Below are 14305 nucleotides of genomic sequence, written 5' to 3' on the forward strand. Positions count from 1 at the left end.
CTGACCCCGCCCCTCCAGCCCCTTCTCTGGAGTCCTTCCGCCTAAGGAGGCCTACAGAACCGCAAGTTGCCTTGGGTCTCACAGAACCAGCACTCAAGGGACAGGCACCCCTACCCCATCTCTTCGCTGCTTTTGTGGGGTCCTAGGAGGGATTTTGTCTCTAAAGGTTCTGTTCGCAGAGGCGTCTTGACCCCAGACTTCCCTCCGTTCGTGTGTGACTGTGTATACACGGTATGTCTCCTGCACTCTGCTAGGAATCCCCAGAAGGGGACCCTGGAAGGGACCCAGCCGAGACGCCGGAGCCTCCCCTGGGCCCCAGTTTGTCCTCCACAGCCCCTCACTCACCCCCAGCCTCTGGCCTTTCTCCAGCCTCCGACCCCTGGAGCCCAGGGCAGCAGCGGCCCAGCTGCTAGGTCAAGGGTGTTTAGATAGACCAGGCGTTGTTGAGGTTTGGAAGGAAAGAGTCCCTGGGCAGCCAAGGCTGCCCGCGGGCCCGCAAGACTTTAACCCCGTCAGCGCCTCCTCCCAGGCTCGTCTAGGGGAGGGGCCTAGCAGCCGCACCGGCCCCTGAAACTGCGCTTAGAGATCCCGGGGTGGCAGGTGATGTCACCCCTGCGGGCCCGTAGGTCTCCCGCGGCACCTGGGCTGCGGGCTGCCAGAATTCGGCCGAGCCCAGCGAGGGGAAGAGAAGGAGCCTGGGCCTGCGCCGCCGCGCGGAGAGCCCCGCGGGGCCGCTGCTCCGTGGTCGCCGGCCAGAGCCCTTCCGTCCGCGCGTCGGAGGGGGCCGGCCGCTTGCCCACACCCCCACCGGGTCTGGAGGCGCGCTGCGGCGGGGAGGGGGCGCGGGAGCCTCGCGCAGATTGGTCGCGGCCTCGGCCCCCGCCCCTGGCGCCGCGCAGCCCCGGGGAAGTTGCTAGTTGGCGCGCGGGCTGCGGGGCCGAGGCTCCCGGATCCGCAGCGGGGCTCCCCGCGGCCGCAGTGGCCGGCAGGGCTCCCGGGGGCGCTCGGCTGCCCTCGCCCGCCCACCCCCGCCCTCCCCGCGGCCCCGGCTCGCTCCTCCCTGCTACCTGTTTCCCTGCCTCCCCCGCCTCCCCCCGGCGCGCAGCAACTTCGGCCTCCAGGGCTGGCCGCCCCTCCCGGCTCCCCGCCGGCCCGCCCGCCGGCCGCCCGCGCCCTCCCTCCTTTGTTGTGCGATGAGGGTCGGGTTTCCGATCTGACCGAGCCGCCGCCGCCGCCGCCGCGCGGAGCCGCGGGCATGGAGCCGCTGAGCCACCGGGGCCTGCCGCGCCTCTCCTGGATCGACACCCTCTACAGCAGTACGTGCGCGCGGGCCGGGCGGCTGGGCGGGAGCAGCCCGGGGCCGCTCTGGGGAGCGGGGCGCGGGCTGGGGGCTGCGGGCGCGGCCGGCCGAGCGCCCCGCGGGCCGGGAGGCGTAGGGCCCCCGCGATGGGCCACGGATGGGGTCCCCGGAGCGGACTGCCGGCGGGTGGGAGCCGGGCAGAGCTCCGACGGGGCCAGGACAGCCGTGTCACCCCCTCCCACCTGTTGTGTAGCCCACCGCTCCGCGGTCCCCGGGCAGAGCGGAGGGCCCGGCCCGTGCGGGGTGCGGCCCCGCTCCCCGACCGGCTGCTCCTCCTGACCCTGCCGAGGCAGAAAGGCCGTTTTGGCAAAGTCCTCGGGGCGGGAGTTCGCCACCTCAGGGGCATCCCGAGACGTGTGTGCGTTTCGGGGTGGGGGTGGGCGGAGAGGGAGAGAGTGTGGGTGCGGATCTTCGCGGGGGCCGTTTGGATGAAGGAGCCGAAAACCCCCGGCTCCGCAGTCTTCCCTGCCAGCCTCTCCACCACCCCCACCTCCACCCCGCCAACAGAAAAATCAAACCTTTTGGGCTTCTCCACTCCCTCGCTCCCAAATCAGCCGCGATCTTGTGATTGCCCCTGCGCTGCCGCTGGGAATGTGCGACTGATTGCTCGTACATTTGGGGGTGGGGGGTAAGCGCCCCGACCCCGCCTTGCTTAGGGGCTGAAGCTTAGGTAGCCGTTGCTCCCGCTCCACCCCTGCCTTGAGACACCTTCCCCAACGCTCTCAGCGATGTGGGAAGAGGGTCCTGCTGGCCCCGCAGAAGCCAGGTAGTGGGGTCCCCTCTCCCCGTCACTTCAGCAAGCCCCCTCACTCTGCTGCACTCCGAGCCGAGCCCGGAGCCTGGAGCCCTGGGGCAGGAGGTAGGGGTTGAGGGAGGCAGGGGGAGCCGGGTTCTGGCGCTGTCCATGGGTCAAGGACATTTCTAAGAGCCAACTTGGCTCGAATTCCTTGCATCAGTCGTCTGGAAGGTGGGACGAGGGAGTAGATGAGGGTGATACCTCACACAGCCCCCAAGTCTTGCCCTGGAGGCTTCTTAGTGTCCAGTATCCAGCCTCTGACCTCTGTACCCCCCTTGGGTCACCGTCATGCCTCATACCTTCTCCTCCCTCTTTTCCCTCCTCCTCCCCCTCCGTCCTTTTTTCCCCTTCCTTTTCTCCCCCCACCCCCACCCGAGGAGCTCCCCTTGTGATGGTTCGTTCTGCTTTGGTTTTTCAACATCAAAGGGGCAACACTGCATCCCCTGGGTGTCAGCCCTGCGCCCAGCCCAGCCAGGCCATCTGCTCCTTCCCCCGAGAGGCCAGCACTGTCGGGTAGAGGCCAGGGCCCTCGGCTGTGTGGCGTGTGTGTGCACGTGTGTCCCGGAGAATGGGGGCCCACATCTGTTCGGAGCCCTGCTGCAGATCAGGGCTGACCTGAAGGAAGGATTAGCGACCTCCTCTTCGCTGCGCTCTTGCAAATGACAGTCATAACAATGCCTCCTGTACACATGCTGCTTACATTTCTGAATATTTCTGGCTCTTGGTGAAACCCAGTATTGGCTTCCCCATTTCCCAAAGCACAGGACCCTACAGAAACCCGGCCCTGGCTTCCTTTCCACTGCTCTGAAGAAGAACCCCAGACCCAATCATTTCCAAGTTTTCCTCCCTCCCCTTTCCCTCCCTGGCCCCCTAAGCAGAGAAGCAACATTGCCTGAGGCTACCTTGAAAATTTCTGACCAGAGGAAGCCGGGACTGGAAAGGGAATTAGACCAACGGGCCTCTTTGGGGATGCTTGTCAGCCAGCCCTGAGTCTGGCGGGCTGGCATGCGAGCCGCCTCTTCTGCTGCTGCTCCTGCCCTGGCCCCCGGGCTCCTGGGGCGGGCGGCCTGACAGAGGGGTGGGAGGGGGCACTGACTTGGCAGTGAGGCGTTCCTGCCTCCCTCTTCAAAACGGCTTATTTGAGAGCTGTAGAGTGAGGCTTCCTGGGGAGGTGCTGTGCAGTCATGTTTGGGCTGTTAGCCACGAAGTTTCCTCTTGACAAGAGCCTAAATTAAAACAAATACCCGGGCTGTCATTTGCCTGGCAGCAGGGTTTTGCAACTCCCAGAGGAAGTTCCTCTGCCTCTCAGAAGCTGTTTGCTTACAGGGCTCACAGTCCTGGGGTGGCAAGTCGTCACAAAGGCCAAATCCGTCAGGAATTAGAAAGGGGATGTACCTAGGGCACAGGGTGGCCAGCGTACTTCTTAGAGACATGAGTTACCCAGTGAGAAGGCTTCCTCCTAAGCACATGATAATAATGTCTAACGGGGATGATAGCATCTCCTGAAGACCTGCTATATACCAGGCTCTCTGGGAGGCACTCTGCATCCATTCTTTCCAAACCTCGCATCGCACGCAGGCAAGAAGATTCGTAGTCTTACCCCGACTTTGCGGAGAGAGAAGCTCAGTAAGTTCAAATCATTACCTAAGGTCCCATAACTGATAAGCGACAAAGCAGGCATTCAGATTATCCACTCGAATTTCACCTAGATACGTGTGAGCTTATTCAAGGCCTTGAAATGGCCCAGCAGGGTAAGTGGCCTCAATAACTCTGACCCCAGCCTGTCCCTGTCTCTCTGGGAGGAACTGAGACCTGGTCCTGGGGCCCAGGCAGGGCTGACTGAGGCTCTGAACCCCCTATCCGAGGCCAATAACTCTCTTCCCCTAAGGTGGCTGACTGCCACACCCCCCTTCACACCCTTCTTGCCTTCAGAGTTACCAGCTCCTTCTGGCTTCAGCATCTGTGCCAGGAGGAGTGTGTCCACTTCCATCGTAGGTTGATGGGGGGCAGTAGCCCCCCTCTTTCCCCCCGAGGTAGAAGTCTTGAAGAGCCGCAGAGTGATGTCGATTTGTCAGACCCAAGGAGATGGGTTGGCTCCCAGATGCCAGAGTGGTCCAGGACTGACTGCGGCAGCGTCTGTGCCCCGATATGGTGGCGAGGCCGCTGCCGGTTCCAGCCACCCGACTTCCTGTCTCTGTGCCACAAATTTCCCACCGTGAATGTCATTTGTCAGCTTCACCACCCACCGCACCCGCCCCCACCCAGTGCCTTGTCTAGATTCGTACCCTGGGTCTGGAGTAATACTCTCTGTAGAGCCGTGGTCTTCATTTTATCTTCTTTCTGTCTTTTTCTCACCTTTTCCAAGAAACACATCACTTCCTCTTGGTTTTCTTCTTTATCCTGCGATTAGGTGGGATTAAATTAAGTTCTGTGGAAGGAATTACCTCAGAATGGGGGGGGGCACTGGTGCTCAGAAGCTTCTTCTGTCCCTGGAGCAGAGACAGATCAGGATTGAGATGTGTGTGTCCCAGGTATGCTAATAATTTGGCACCGCTTCAAATGGAAAGTCTTTAGCCATATGTTCAGGACTTATTTAAAGAGCTGAGGGCTCATTTAAGGTCTTTTCCTTTGCCATTCCAGCCTCTTTCTTGTCCCAAGCCTTTCAGCTCTGGCCTCAAACATTCCTACCCTATTGAGCCAAACAAAAGCTCGCAGCTACTGGGACCTCACAGGAGGCAGAACTCGGCCATCTGTTGTTCCGAGAACCTACCTTTTGGAGCTCCCGTCTCTTACCCCAAACAGCACTTCCAAGGCGCATTTCAGTCTGTTAGGAAATTCTCATGCCCCTTGTCCAGGGGCCAGAAAAGCCCGTGGGGCCGTGGGGACACGACCCACCTGCAGGTGAGCACTAACCTGCCTCAGTTTCCCACCTTATTCCTGTACTAGCCACTGGCCTGGCAGACTGTGTGGGCTTGACCAGAGCCACCCTTGCAGCCAGACCACCCCTGGTGAGCCCCAGCAGGTGGGGACCTCTCACCCCCAGAAGAGCCCCAGTCAGAACACCAGAGTGTGATCGCGGTGGCCGCCGGGCCCTCAGCGGTGGGGCTGGCAGGGGACTGCAGTCATCTGTTCAGAGCAATGTAACTGGTGGTGGTGATTGCTGATGTTGTTGCTCTTTGGAAAGAGGAAGAAACGGCAGGAATGTTCGCGGAGCACTAGCTAGAAAATACAGTTAGGTGGGTAGAAGGTGGGAGCGCAGTGAGCGACACCCACTCTGCCCCACTCCTGTGGGTGGGAGGGGAGAGGGGCTGCTCCCCGAGGTTGGCCGTTTGCTGCACGATGGGGAACGCACTCCCCGTGCGTGTAGCTGGGAAGGGAGGCTATGAGATCTCCCGTGGGCGCCGTGGCGATTAACTGGCTAATGTTTACATACAGTGCTTTGGAGATGAGGGGTGTTATTGAACTGCTCAGCTGTCCAGCACATCACGGCCCCTATTCGTGAAATAGGCTGGCAGAGGAGTTTGGAAGCAGGGGGGAAGGGGGGAAGGGGGCTGGCCGCGGTGGAGGGTCGGACCAGGCTCTCAGATGGCGCCCAGCCCAGGGCCTCACACGCAGTGCGCCCTCCGTCGTTTTTGGTTGTATGAGCGAGTACAAGAGGGGAAGACCACTTCTCCAGTTCTTGGCTCCTTTAACTCCTTACTCCACTGGAAATCCCAGAAACCCATTAGCTGGCCCATTCACAAGGTTCCAGCTGTGTGGATTTGGTAATTGTAGTAACTCACAGTGGAGTCGGAGACCCCCCAAGGGAGTCGCACTCGTTGCCAGGGCTGCGACTGTGTAATGGGAAGGCCGCACTGCCGGTGTTGGTGCCATGGCTGTTTAGCTTGGGCTCTTTGGGGGTGAACCAGGAACTACGTGGTTTTAGAACAACTCTGCGTCATCTGCACACCATTTGCCTCTGTCTGGCCCCCTGGGGTGGTAGGTAAGGCTTGGCGTCCCCACCACATTCTTACCTGGGCATCTCAGCACTTTCCACTGATGCCAGTAGGAGAGGCCAGCAGGCTTACCTGCCTCCCGGACAGGATGGGAGAAGACTGATGTTGACTTGTGGCCCAGGGGTGCCCCAGCCTGGCAGTGGGAGTGTTCTGCTTGTCCCTGAAGCTTGGAGAGGGCCTGTCCAGACCCTGTACCTGGGGAAGAAGAAAGAAATCAGGGCAACAGGCAGACTATAGGATGCACCCAAATCCCCTGCCCAAGGCATTGGCAAAGAGCCCTTTGAGGTGGGCCGAGTGATGCCGTGACCAACTACGGCTGGGACAGCCAGGTTCTCTGCCCCCAGATTCTGACCATATTTGGGCCTCCCCCTCAGTGTGCTGCCCCTGTGCTTTATTCCTGGTTTCTCTTCCTTGCCCTTCCTTTCCCATCACACACCAGAATCAAAGGGACTATGAGTTGACTGGCCATATAGAAGCGGACCGGGTCAGTGTGGTCTGCAGGAGATGCGGCCAGATGGGGTGGAACGTTCCCCCTTCTCCACCCTCCTCTCTGATGCCGTCATGCCCCTCTAGACCACAGGGAGACAGGGCGGATGTGGTCAGGCACTTTGCTTAAGGTGAGCAGGGTCTCCAGAAGGGGCTGGGTGGCTGGGAGGCCAGCGCCTTTGGAGTGCAGAGTCCTTGTCACTCCGGGCGGTACGGCCATTGGCTCCCCTGGCGTGACTGTGGAGCTGGTGCTGCTGGAAAAACCCCTTGCTGACTAGGGGTCTGTGGGTTTACTCATAGCTGTTGGGGAAGGACGTGGCCATAATTACCTTCGTGGGATTGAAGGGCTGATCCTATTAGTGTGTTGGGCTAACCCCTTCCTCCTGGGCATTGCCCGCTGGCCAGCAGTAAGGATGTAATGGGTGGAGATTACAGAGAGCCCCGAGATGTGGTGTAATTAAGCCCAGTTATTCCCCAGCTGGGGGACATCTACTCCCCACTGCGGCAATTGATTTCCTCCTTTGTGGCCACCCTGTTCAGCTGCCTGTTACCCTCGGCCTGAGCAGCGAGCGTGTGGGCCATCTTTCTGAATGAGTTTCTCCCTGGAAGGTGCAGCTTTAGGAGAAAAACCCCTTTCTGAGAGTTTTTGGATCAGGGGGGCAGTGCGGTGCCTGCTGGAGTTGTACGTTAGGGACCTCTTGGGGAGGTGTGTCTGGGTTCTGCAGAGGGGCGTAGAGACCTCATCTGTGGGTCTCTCAGCCACTGGGCCCAAGGGAAGGAAAGCTCTTTTCGTCTTCCTGCGTTCATAGAAATTACATTTGTGCCGCCCTGGCTGGTGTAGCTCAGTGGATTGAGCTCGGGCCTGTGAACCACACGATCGAGGTTCGATTCCCAGTCCGGGCACATGCCTGGGTTGCAGGCCAGTTCCCAGCAGGGGACTCACGAGAGGCAACCATACACTGATATTTCCTTCTCTCCTTCCCTTCTTTTCTAAAGATAAATAAATAAAATTGAAAAAAAAAGAAATTACGTTTGTTCCATTTGGTCTAGGAAGGGTGAAAGCAAACGTAACATTTAGCCAGCCCTACTACTTGCCAGATCCCGTGCTGGGGACTTGCCTTACACTATTGGAACCCAGCAAGGTGCCTGTTATGTAAAATGGTACCGCCCCGTTTTACAAATGAGGAAATTGGCTCTGAGAGGTTAGGTTATTTCAGAAGGTCTCCCAGTCTGAGCTAGATAAGGCCTCAGGTGTGCATGGGGGTGGGGGGGCAAAGTGGACTTACACTTGTTCATCTGGAAAATCAATCATTTAAACCTACTTTTGTCCCACCCCTGTGTGTGTGTGCGTGTGTGTGCGTGTGTGTGTGTGTGTGTGTGTGTCTCCCTTCAGGGTTCAACAGCAATAACCATTGCAGCCACAAACAACTGAGTACCTACTGTGTGTCAGCAGTGTCCTAGGCACTTTGCGTGTGTTATCACCAATCTTTAACGGCTGTACCTGAGGGGGCAGGACTTATTATTACCTCTATTTTACAGGGAGAAAACTGGGGCTCGGGGAAGTTAAGTCATTCAAGGCCCGAGAGCTAGAGTGCAGCCAGGAACTGGACACAGTGCGGCCTGACTCTGAGCAGCTCCGGCTCCCACGGCCCCTTGCCTTCCGCAGAGGTGCCCGTGGAGGCCCCTTGGCAGCTGGTGCTTCACGGAGGCTGAGTGATCTGTTCACGTCTCTAGCTGGAATGACAGCTGTGAAGACTGTCTTGGCTTCCCCACGTGGCACTTGAGTGGCTCTCACCACGGCCGCCTTTTCCTAAGGGATGATCCCAAGGAGATCTCCCCAAGGGCACTTGCAGCCCGTGTCACCTGTCCCTGGGGCCACTGCTCCAAGAAGCACGAAATGTTACCTCGAGAGAGAAAGGAGAAGGTGGACCTAGGGGCGGAGTGCCGCTCATGCCCAGTTTCCAGAGCAGAGCAGGGCTAGGAGCAGGGGAGTGGGGATGGGGGAAGAGAGAACTTGGCAGGGCCCTTGTGGGCTGGCCTGGCTCTCAGGCCTGTTGAAATTCACCTCTACAGTTTCCAAAGGAAGAGAAAGAGAGCCCTGGGCCTTAAATCAGGCCACTGTGCACCGAGGTCCTTTGCCGAGGCCAGGGCCAGCTGGGCCGCACATCTAGCTTCTGCAGTTGAACTCACCCATGCGCAGCATGTTAATGACCGGGCAGTTTGGAGCAGACCCTGCAGCCCCGCTCCCCACACCTGCCAAGTTCCCCCTTCCCAAGCCGAGGGTCCTCTGCAGAGGTGCCTCCTCTTGAGGGAAGCCCGTGGGGGTGGGAGTGTGGGGGCGGCTAACACCTTAGCAGACCCCTCTTTGGCTGGAGCCGGAAAGGCCAGAAGGAGGTTGGAAGGCTTGTTTCACAAAGGGTTTGTGTTTGGTGGTGAGTTTTTTTCTGCATGTGACAGAGGGGATGAAAGCGGCCCTGAGCTGGCAGCCAAAGCAGGAATGTGAAATAGAAAGTGGGGTAGAGGGAGGGGACGCTCCACTCTCTTCCTTTCCCTTTGCAGCTCAGAATTTCACTGCCACGCACTTGCCTTCACTGAGCCTGTGGGCATTTTCAGAAACCCCTGCTCGGTTGGTTAGAGGAACCCACAAACCCTCCCTCTCACTCGGTCTTCTGTTTGTAAGGGGGCAAGTGTGGAGTTTCAGTTGCCCCCAAGGCCTTAGTTGCCCCCCTGACCTCTTCCTCCCACCACCTTGAACCTGCTACCCCAGCCTTCTCCCTCCTGCTGCTCCCTGTGGTTCCAGGGGTCAGCCAGACCAGAGCCTTGGCCTTGACAAGGCCCATCCTCCAGGGGCCACCCCATGGTGCCCTCTGTTCTCACCCCCACCCAGAGCTTCCGCTGCTCTTCCCGCCCTTTGCCCCAGCCTCCTGCCCTCTCCCTGTCACTGCCTTTCAAGGGGAGAGACGTGCACGGCCCAGGAAAGACTGAGGAAATAGGGCTTCCCCAGCCTAAGATCGTGGAGAGGAATAGGAGAGCAGCTCCTGGTGGTGGGGATCCTGTCCCTCCCAAAGGGGGTGCCCTCACCTGGTGCTTCTCCGCCCATTAAGGACACATGGCCGGAGCTGCCACTGTCATTCCTGTCAGGAGGGAGGAGCCAGAGAGCTGTGGTGGGGACTGCCAGCACGTAGCATTAGGGACGTTTGCTTGTGGATGGCCTGGCCAAAGGAGTCACCTGCTCACCATCGGAAATAAGTTAGCAGAGGTGGGCGCACCTACCCAAGGGGGAGGGGCCTAGAGGAGTGAATCGCTAACTCTGCAGACTGCAACCCAAACGCAGAAAGGTCACCCCTCCGTGGCCACGGGGATGGGTTCCAGGGCCTCCTGCGTTACCAAAACACGAGGATGCTCAAGTCCCTTATACGTAATAGTGCAGTATTTTTGAGCATGACCTGCACTCGTCCTCCTGAACACTTTTTAGCACCACGCTCTAACCAACTGAGCTAACCGGCCGCCCGCCTGAACACTTTAAATCCTCTCTGAATTGCTTGTAATACCCAATACAGTGTGAATGCTTATGTAAGTACTTGTTCTACTTGTTCTAGTCACTGAATAATGACTAGAGCAAAAAGTGTGTACGCGTTCAGTGCAGATGCAACCATTACAGGCCTAACTACGTACTATATGTCAGCAACAACACAACACGTTTGAAAAATATCTTTGATTCATGGTTGGTTGAATCTGCAGGCGTGGAGCCCAGGCACAGAGCGGGCGGACTGGCCGTGCATTTCACATGGTAAAGCAGCACACACACAGATTGAACCAGGTTCCATGGGACAGTACTTACTCTGTCTACCACATTTACAATGCGCTTGTAGTTTTATTCCATTCCATCCTGTCCTATTTTATTCCACTCTATTAAAAACAAACCGGAGGACTGCTGGTTGTGAGTCGCTACAGTAGACGAGATTATCTCAAAGGGCTCTTATGAACTATAAGGGACAGTAACTCACCAGGTCTGTATATATACCACTGTTGTGGTTTTCCCAGATTCACACACTTATTATACTTACTGTTCTTCTTCACTGTGATTCATTATTTAAAATGTAACTTAGACAGGAAATTAGTGGAAATCTGTACCACTTGCAATAAGTCAAAAGTTATCTTACAAATAAGTGTACTAAAAATGAAACAATGTTATTAATGGTAGCTATACAGTGTTGCCTTTGAAAGGATCTGTGTCTCAGCCTCCTGTGTCTTTGTTTAAAGGGAAATAAAGACGGGAGAGCCGATAGAGGGATGTTGTTAAAGACATAAAGACATCGGTACCAGAGTCTTTCTTCTTCAATAACAGAAAAATCGAAAGGAATCAAGAAGGGAGTGATTCTCTCAACATGCGATTGAAAGTGCTTTACCGCAGAATGGCAAGCGGGCTGATGCTGTCACAGGGCTCTTCTGCCTCGGGGTCCCTTGTCTACCCAGAGTTCCAGGCCCCGTATTTGCCTTGGTGGGAGAGGGGGAGGGAGGGGATGGTTTCCCCCAGGACCGAATATATGAGAGCATATCTCGAACTCTGCTGTGCATTTGAATCACCTGTGGGTCTTGTTAAGCTGCAGATTCCCATTCAGGTCTGGGATGAGGCCCAAGGTTCTGCATTCAGGCAGGTTCCTAGTTGATGCCAGTGCTGCTGGGGGTGGTCTGGGACCACCATTTGGACAGCAGGGCCCCAGGGCCCCCAGTTCTCACTCCTAGGGCACGGGCTACAGATCCCAAATGAAGCCACACCCTTCTGTAACACTGGGGTCTGGTCAGATAAAGGTAATTCATGACACTTCTCGCTTCTGAGCTTATTTCCCAATAAAAATAAAAATAATGAAGCAATTGATTGGACACCTGATGGGTACCAGACCAGTGTTCTCACATTCATGGTCTCATTTAATCCTCACAGTAAACTTGTGAAAGGCTGTTACCCTAATTTCAAGGATGAGAAGAGGAAGCAGCCAGTGTGATCCGCCTCTGCTGGGGACTTTGGCTTTGGGGGGATGGTACCTGCCGTGCGGGGGACACACCAGGTCTCTGCCCACCCGCTTTCTGAGGTGCAGAAACTCAGGCATCTGGGCTTCACGAGTGTCTGTCTAAACAAAACCCAAGGCCTCCCCACCCCCTCTCCACCCGAAGGGCCGACTTCGGTGTTAATGGAGCAGAAAGCCTTGGTTGCTAATTTTCTAGTGCCTCATCGAGAGGGTTAATGAGACACCAGCTGGTGTGCCAGCCAGCCACGTACAAGTACCATTTCCCCTTGATTTAGGTGGATTTTAACAGCTCTTGACCAAACGCTCCCTGCCGGGGGCCTGGATGGTGCCCTCTTAGGTGGGTCAGTGGGCACCGTATGGGCGTAGAACTTTAGAGAGCAAAGCAGGAGCTGGTTCTGCCTCTTGCTTCCTGAAAGGGAAGAAAGGGGCACAAATTTGGTGTCAAAAGAGCTATTTTTGACTTGGGGGACCCTATGGTGGCTGATCAGCCGCCACCACAGCCAGGCCCTTGTAGGGACACCTGAGCATCCCCAAGCCCCCTCCCTGACCTGAGACATCACCTCCTTCCCAGCTGTCTGTGGCTACACTACCCCCATTTCCATTCACCTCTCCTTCTCCCAGAAACCTCCAGTGGGGCATTTTCTTTCCCACCATATTCGATCCAAACTACCTTTCAGGTCCCCTTGCTGGGGGGAGCACCCCGTACTACCCATTTGGATCCCTGAGCGTTCCAGCAAACCCTCCCTCCTGCCCCCCTCTCCCCCTACGGGTCAATGAGTCCCCTCACCATCCCACAACCAACTTCCATGCGCTCTGGTGAATTCCCACCCAGCTTCAAGCCGTGGCTCGGCTACCACCGTCTCCAGGAAGCCCCCCGTGCCTGATTATAGCACTCAGCTCAGTGCACACGGCTCCTTCTGGGCCACATCACTGAGCACTGTCTCACCTGTTGTTTGGTAACGTCTGCCTGCAGGGTCCGGCAGAGGTGACGTCGCTGAGTGTGGTTGGTCGGTCCGTGACTGTCTCCCACGAGGTGGACAGCACTTTGAACAGTCACCTGAAGGGTCACGTGGTGTGCTTGAGTGTGATACTGTTATGTTACAGGATGACATGCTTACGATTTTGTGGCACGAGGCTCGGTGTGCATTACCAGCTCATAGGACAGTTATTCCGGCCAGGCCCTGTACACTGGGTTTGTGTCTGTTGTCCTTTCTTCTCTGCCAAACTCTAAACTCCTTAGAGGCTGGAAGGAGAACAAAGGCTGCCATTTACAGAGTGCCAGACATGTCCTTAAGCACTTTTCAAACAATGTCCCCTTTAATCTTGAACCTCCCAGGGAGGTCCCAACTCTTTTTATCCAGTTTTATGGATGAGGAAACCTTTATTTATTTGTTGTTTTTTTAAATCCTCACCCAAGGACATGCTTAGAGAGGAGAAGGGAGGGAAAGAGAGGGAAAGAAACATCGATGTGAGAGAAACATCAGCAGGTTGCCTCTTGCACACCCCTGACCCGGGGACCCAACCCTCAGCCCAGGCAAGTGCCCTGACCCTGACCGGGGATTAAACTTGCAACCTTTTTTTAATGGGATGATGCTCCAACCAACTGAGCCACTCCAGCCAGGGCTGGCTGAGGAAACTTTTTGAGAAAGATTCTGGAATGGTTAAACTGCTTTCCTAAGGTCACACAGCCAATGAAAGGCCTCGCTGGGCTCCAGACCCGGCTCTCTGTGGAGGCCCAGCCTGTGCTCCTCACCAGAGGTGCCTTGAGCCAGGGCCTTCCTAGGACCTGGGCGGGGCCCAGGCGACTGTGCGTCTGAATTCGGGGACTGGCTCTTCACCATGGGTGCTGCTCCCTTTCCCACAGCACCCAGCTGTGCCTGGAGCCTGTGGGAGCTTGGGAATACCCTGGGTGGGGGTCACGGAAAAAAGGGGATGTCCTGGGGGTCTGAGGTCCACTGCTCCAGCACAAGGGCCGCCAAGAGCAGGGAGGATGTGAGGAGGGGGTAGAGCTGAGTGGGAGGGCCGTCAAAAAAGATCATTGGAGACGTTAAGGTGGGGACCCGCTCTCTGCCCTAGACGTGACTCGGGGCCTCACCTAGACCGGAGAGTCTTGTGAAAACCCGGACTCTGGCCCAGCAGGTCTGGGGCAGGGCCTCCAATCTGATGTTTTTAACAAGCCCTCAGGTGATGCCCAGGCCTGGTAGGAAGGACCTAGACTCTTCCAAGCCTTCCTGGGAGATCCGATTCAGCCATTCGATGGCCTCATACCTTTCTACCTCCCTCCTTCCTGTAGGATATAAGCTAAACTCCTTGGCTTAACCTGGGAGCCTCAGACATGGGCTCCAGCCTCACTTCCCCTCCCTCCCCATCCTCCAGCCGCACTGAGTTCTTCACAGCTGCCCGGACACACGACGGCCCTGCAGCTGGGGCTTTGTGTGCATGCTGCTCCTTGGCTGGGGCACACCTTCTGGTCTTTCTTGGCCAAGTGGACATGAGACTGAGTGTCACCCTCTTGAGAAGTCACAAACCCGGGAGTAGGCTCTAGACCTAGACACCTGGTCCTGTAGTGAAGACCTCAGGAGGTTTCTGGAGCCCTCCCTTGTCCTTGCTCCCAGCAGAGGTCAACTGGGTCCCTGGCCTT

The 14305-nt window shown here is 57.1% G+C and overlaps 1 protein-coding gene across 3 annotated transcripts in view; it reads left to right on the top strand.

Annotated features, from left to right (window-relative positions):
- Nucleotides 1-14305, top strand: part of ABR (ABR activator of RhoGEF and GTPase) — a 174481-nt gene that overhangs the window by 38961 nt on the left and 121215 nt on the right. Inside the window, exon 1 of one of the 3 annotated variants that reach the window (XM_037070145.1) lies at nucleotides 1153-1316. The exons of the other annotated variants lie outside the window; for them this stretch is intronic. Coding sequence (XP_036926040.1) covers nucleotides 1256-1316 — 61 coding nt within the window. The 5' untranslated portion in view covers nucleotides 1153-1255. Of the gene's footprint in view, nucleotides 1-1152; nucleotides 1317-14305 lie in introns of those variants that run through there. 3 annotated transcript variants of the gene reach the window in all.

Source organism: Sturnira hondurensis, unplaced genomic scaffold (assembly GCF_014824575.4).
Source record: "Sturnira hondurensis isolate 20B ecotype Veracruz unplaced genomic scaffold, ASM1482457v3 Scaffold0018728, whole genome shotgun sequence".
NCBI classification, from domain to species: Eukaryota; Metazoa; Chordata; class Mammalia; order Chiroptera; family Phyllostomidae; genus Sturnira; species Sturnira hondurensis.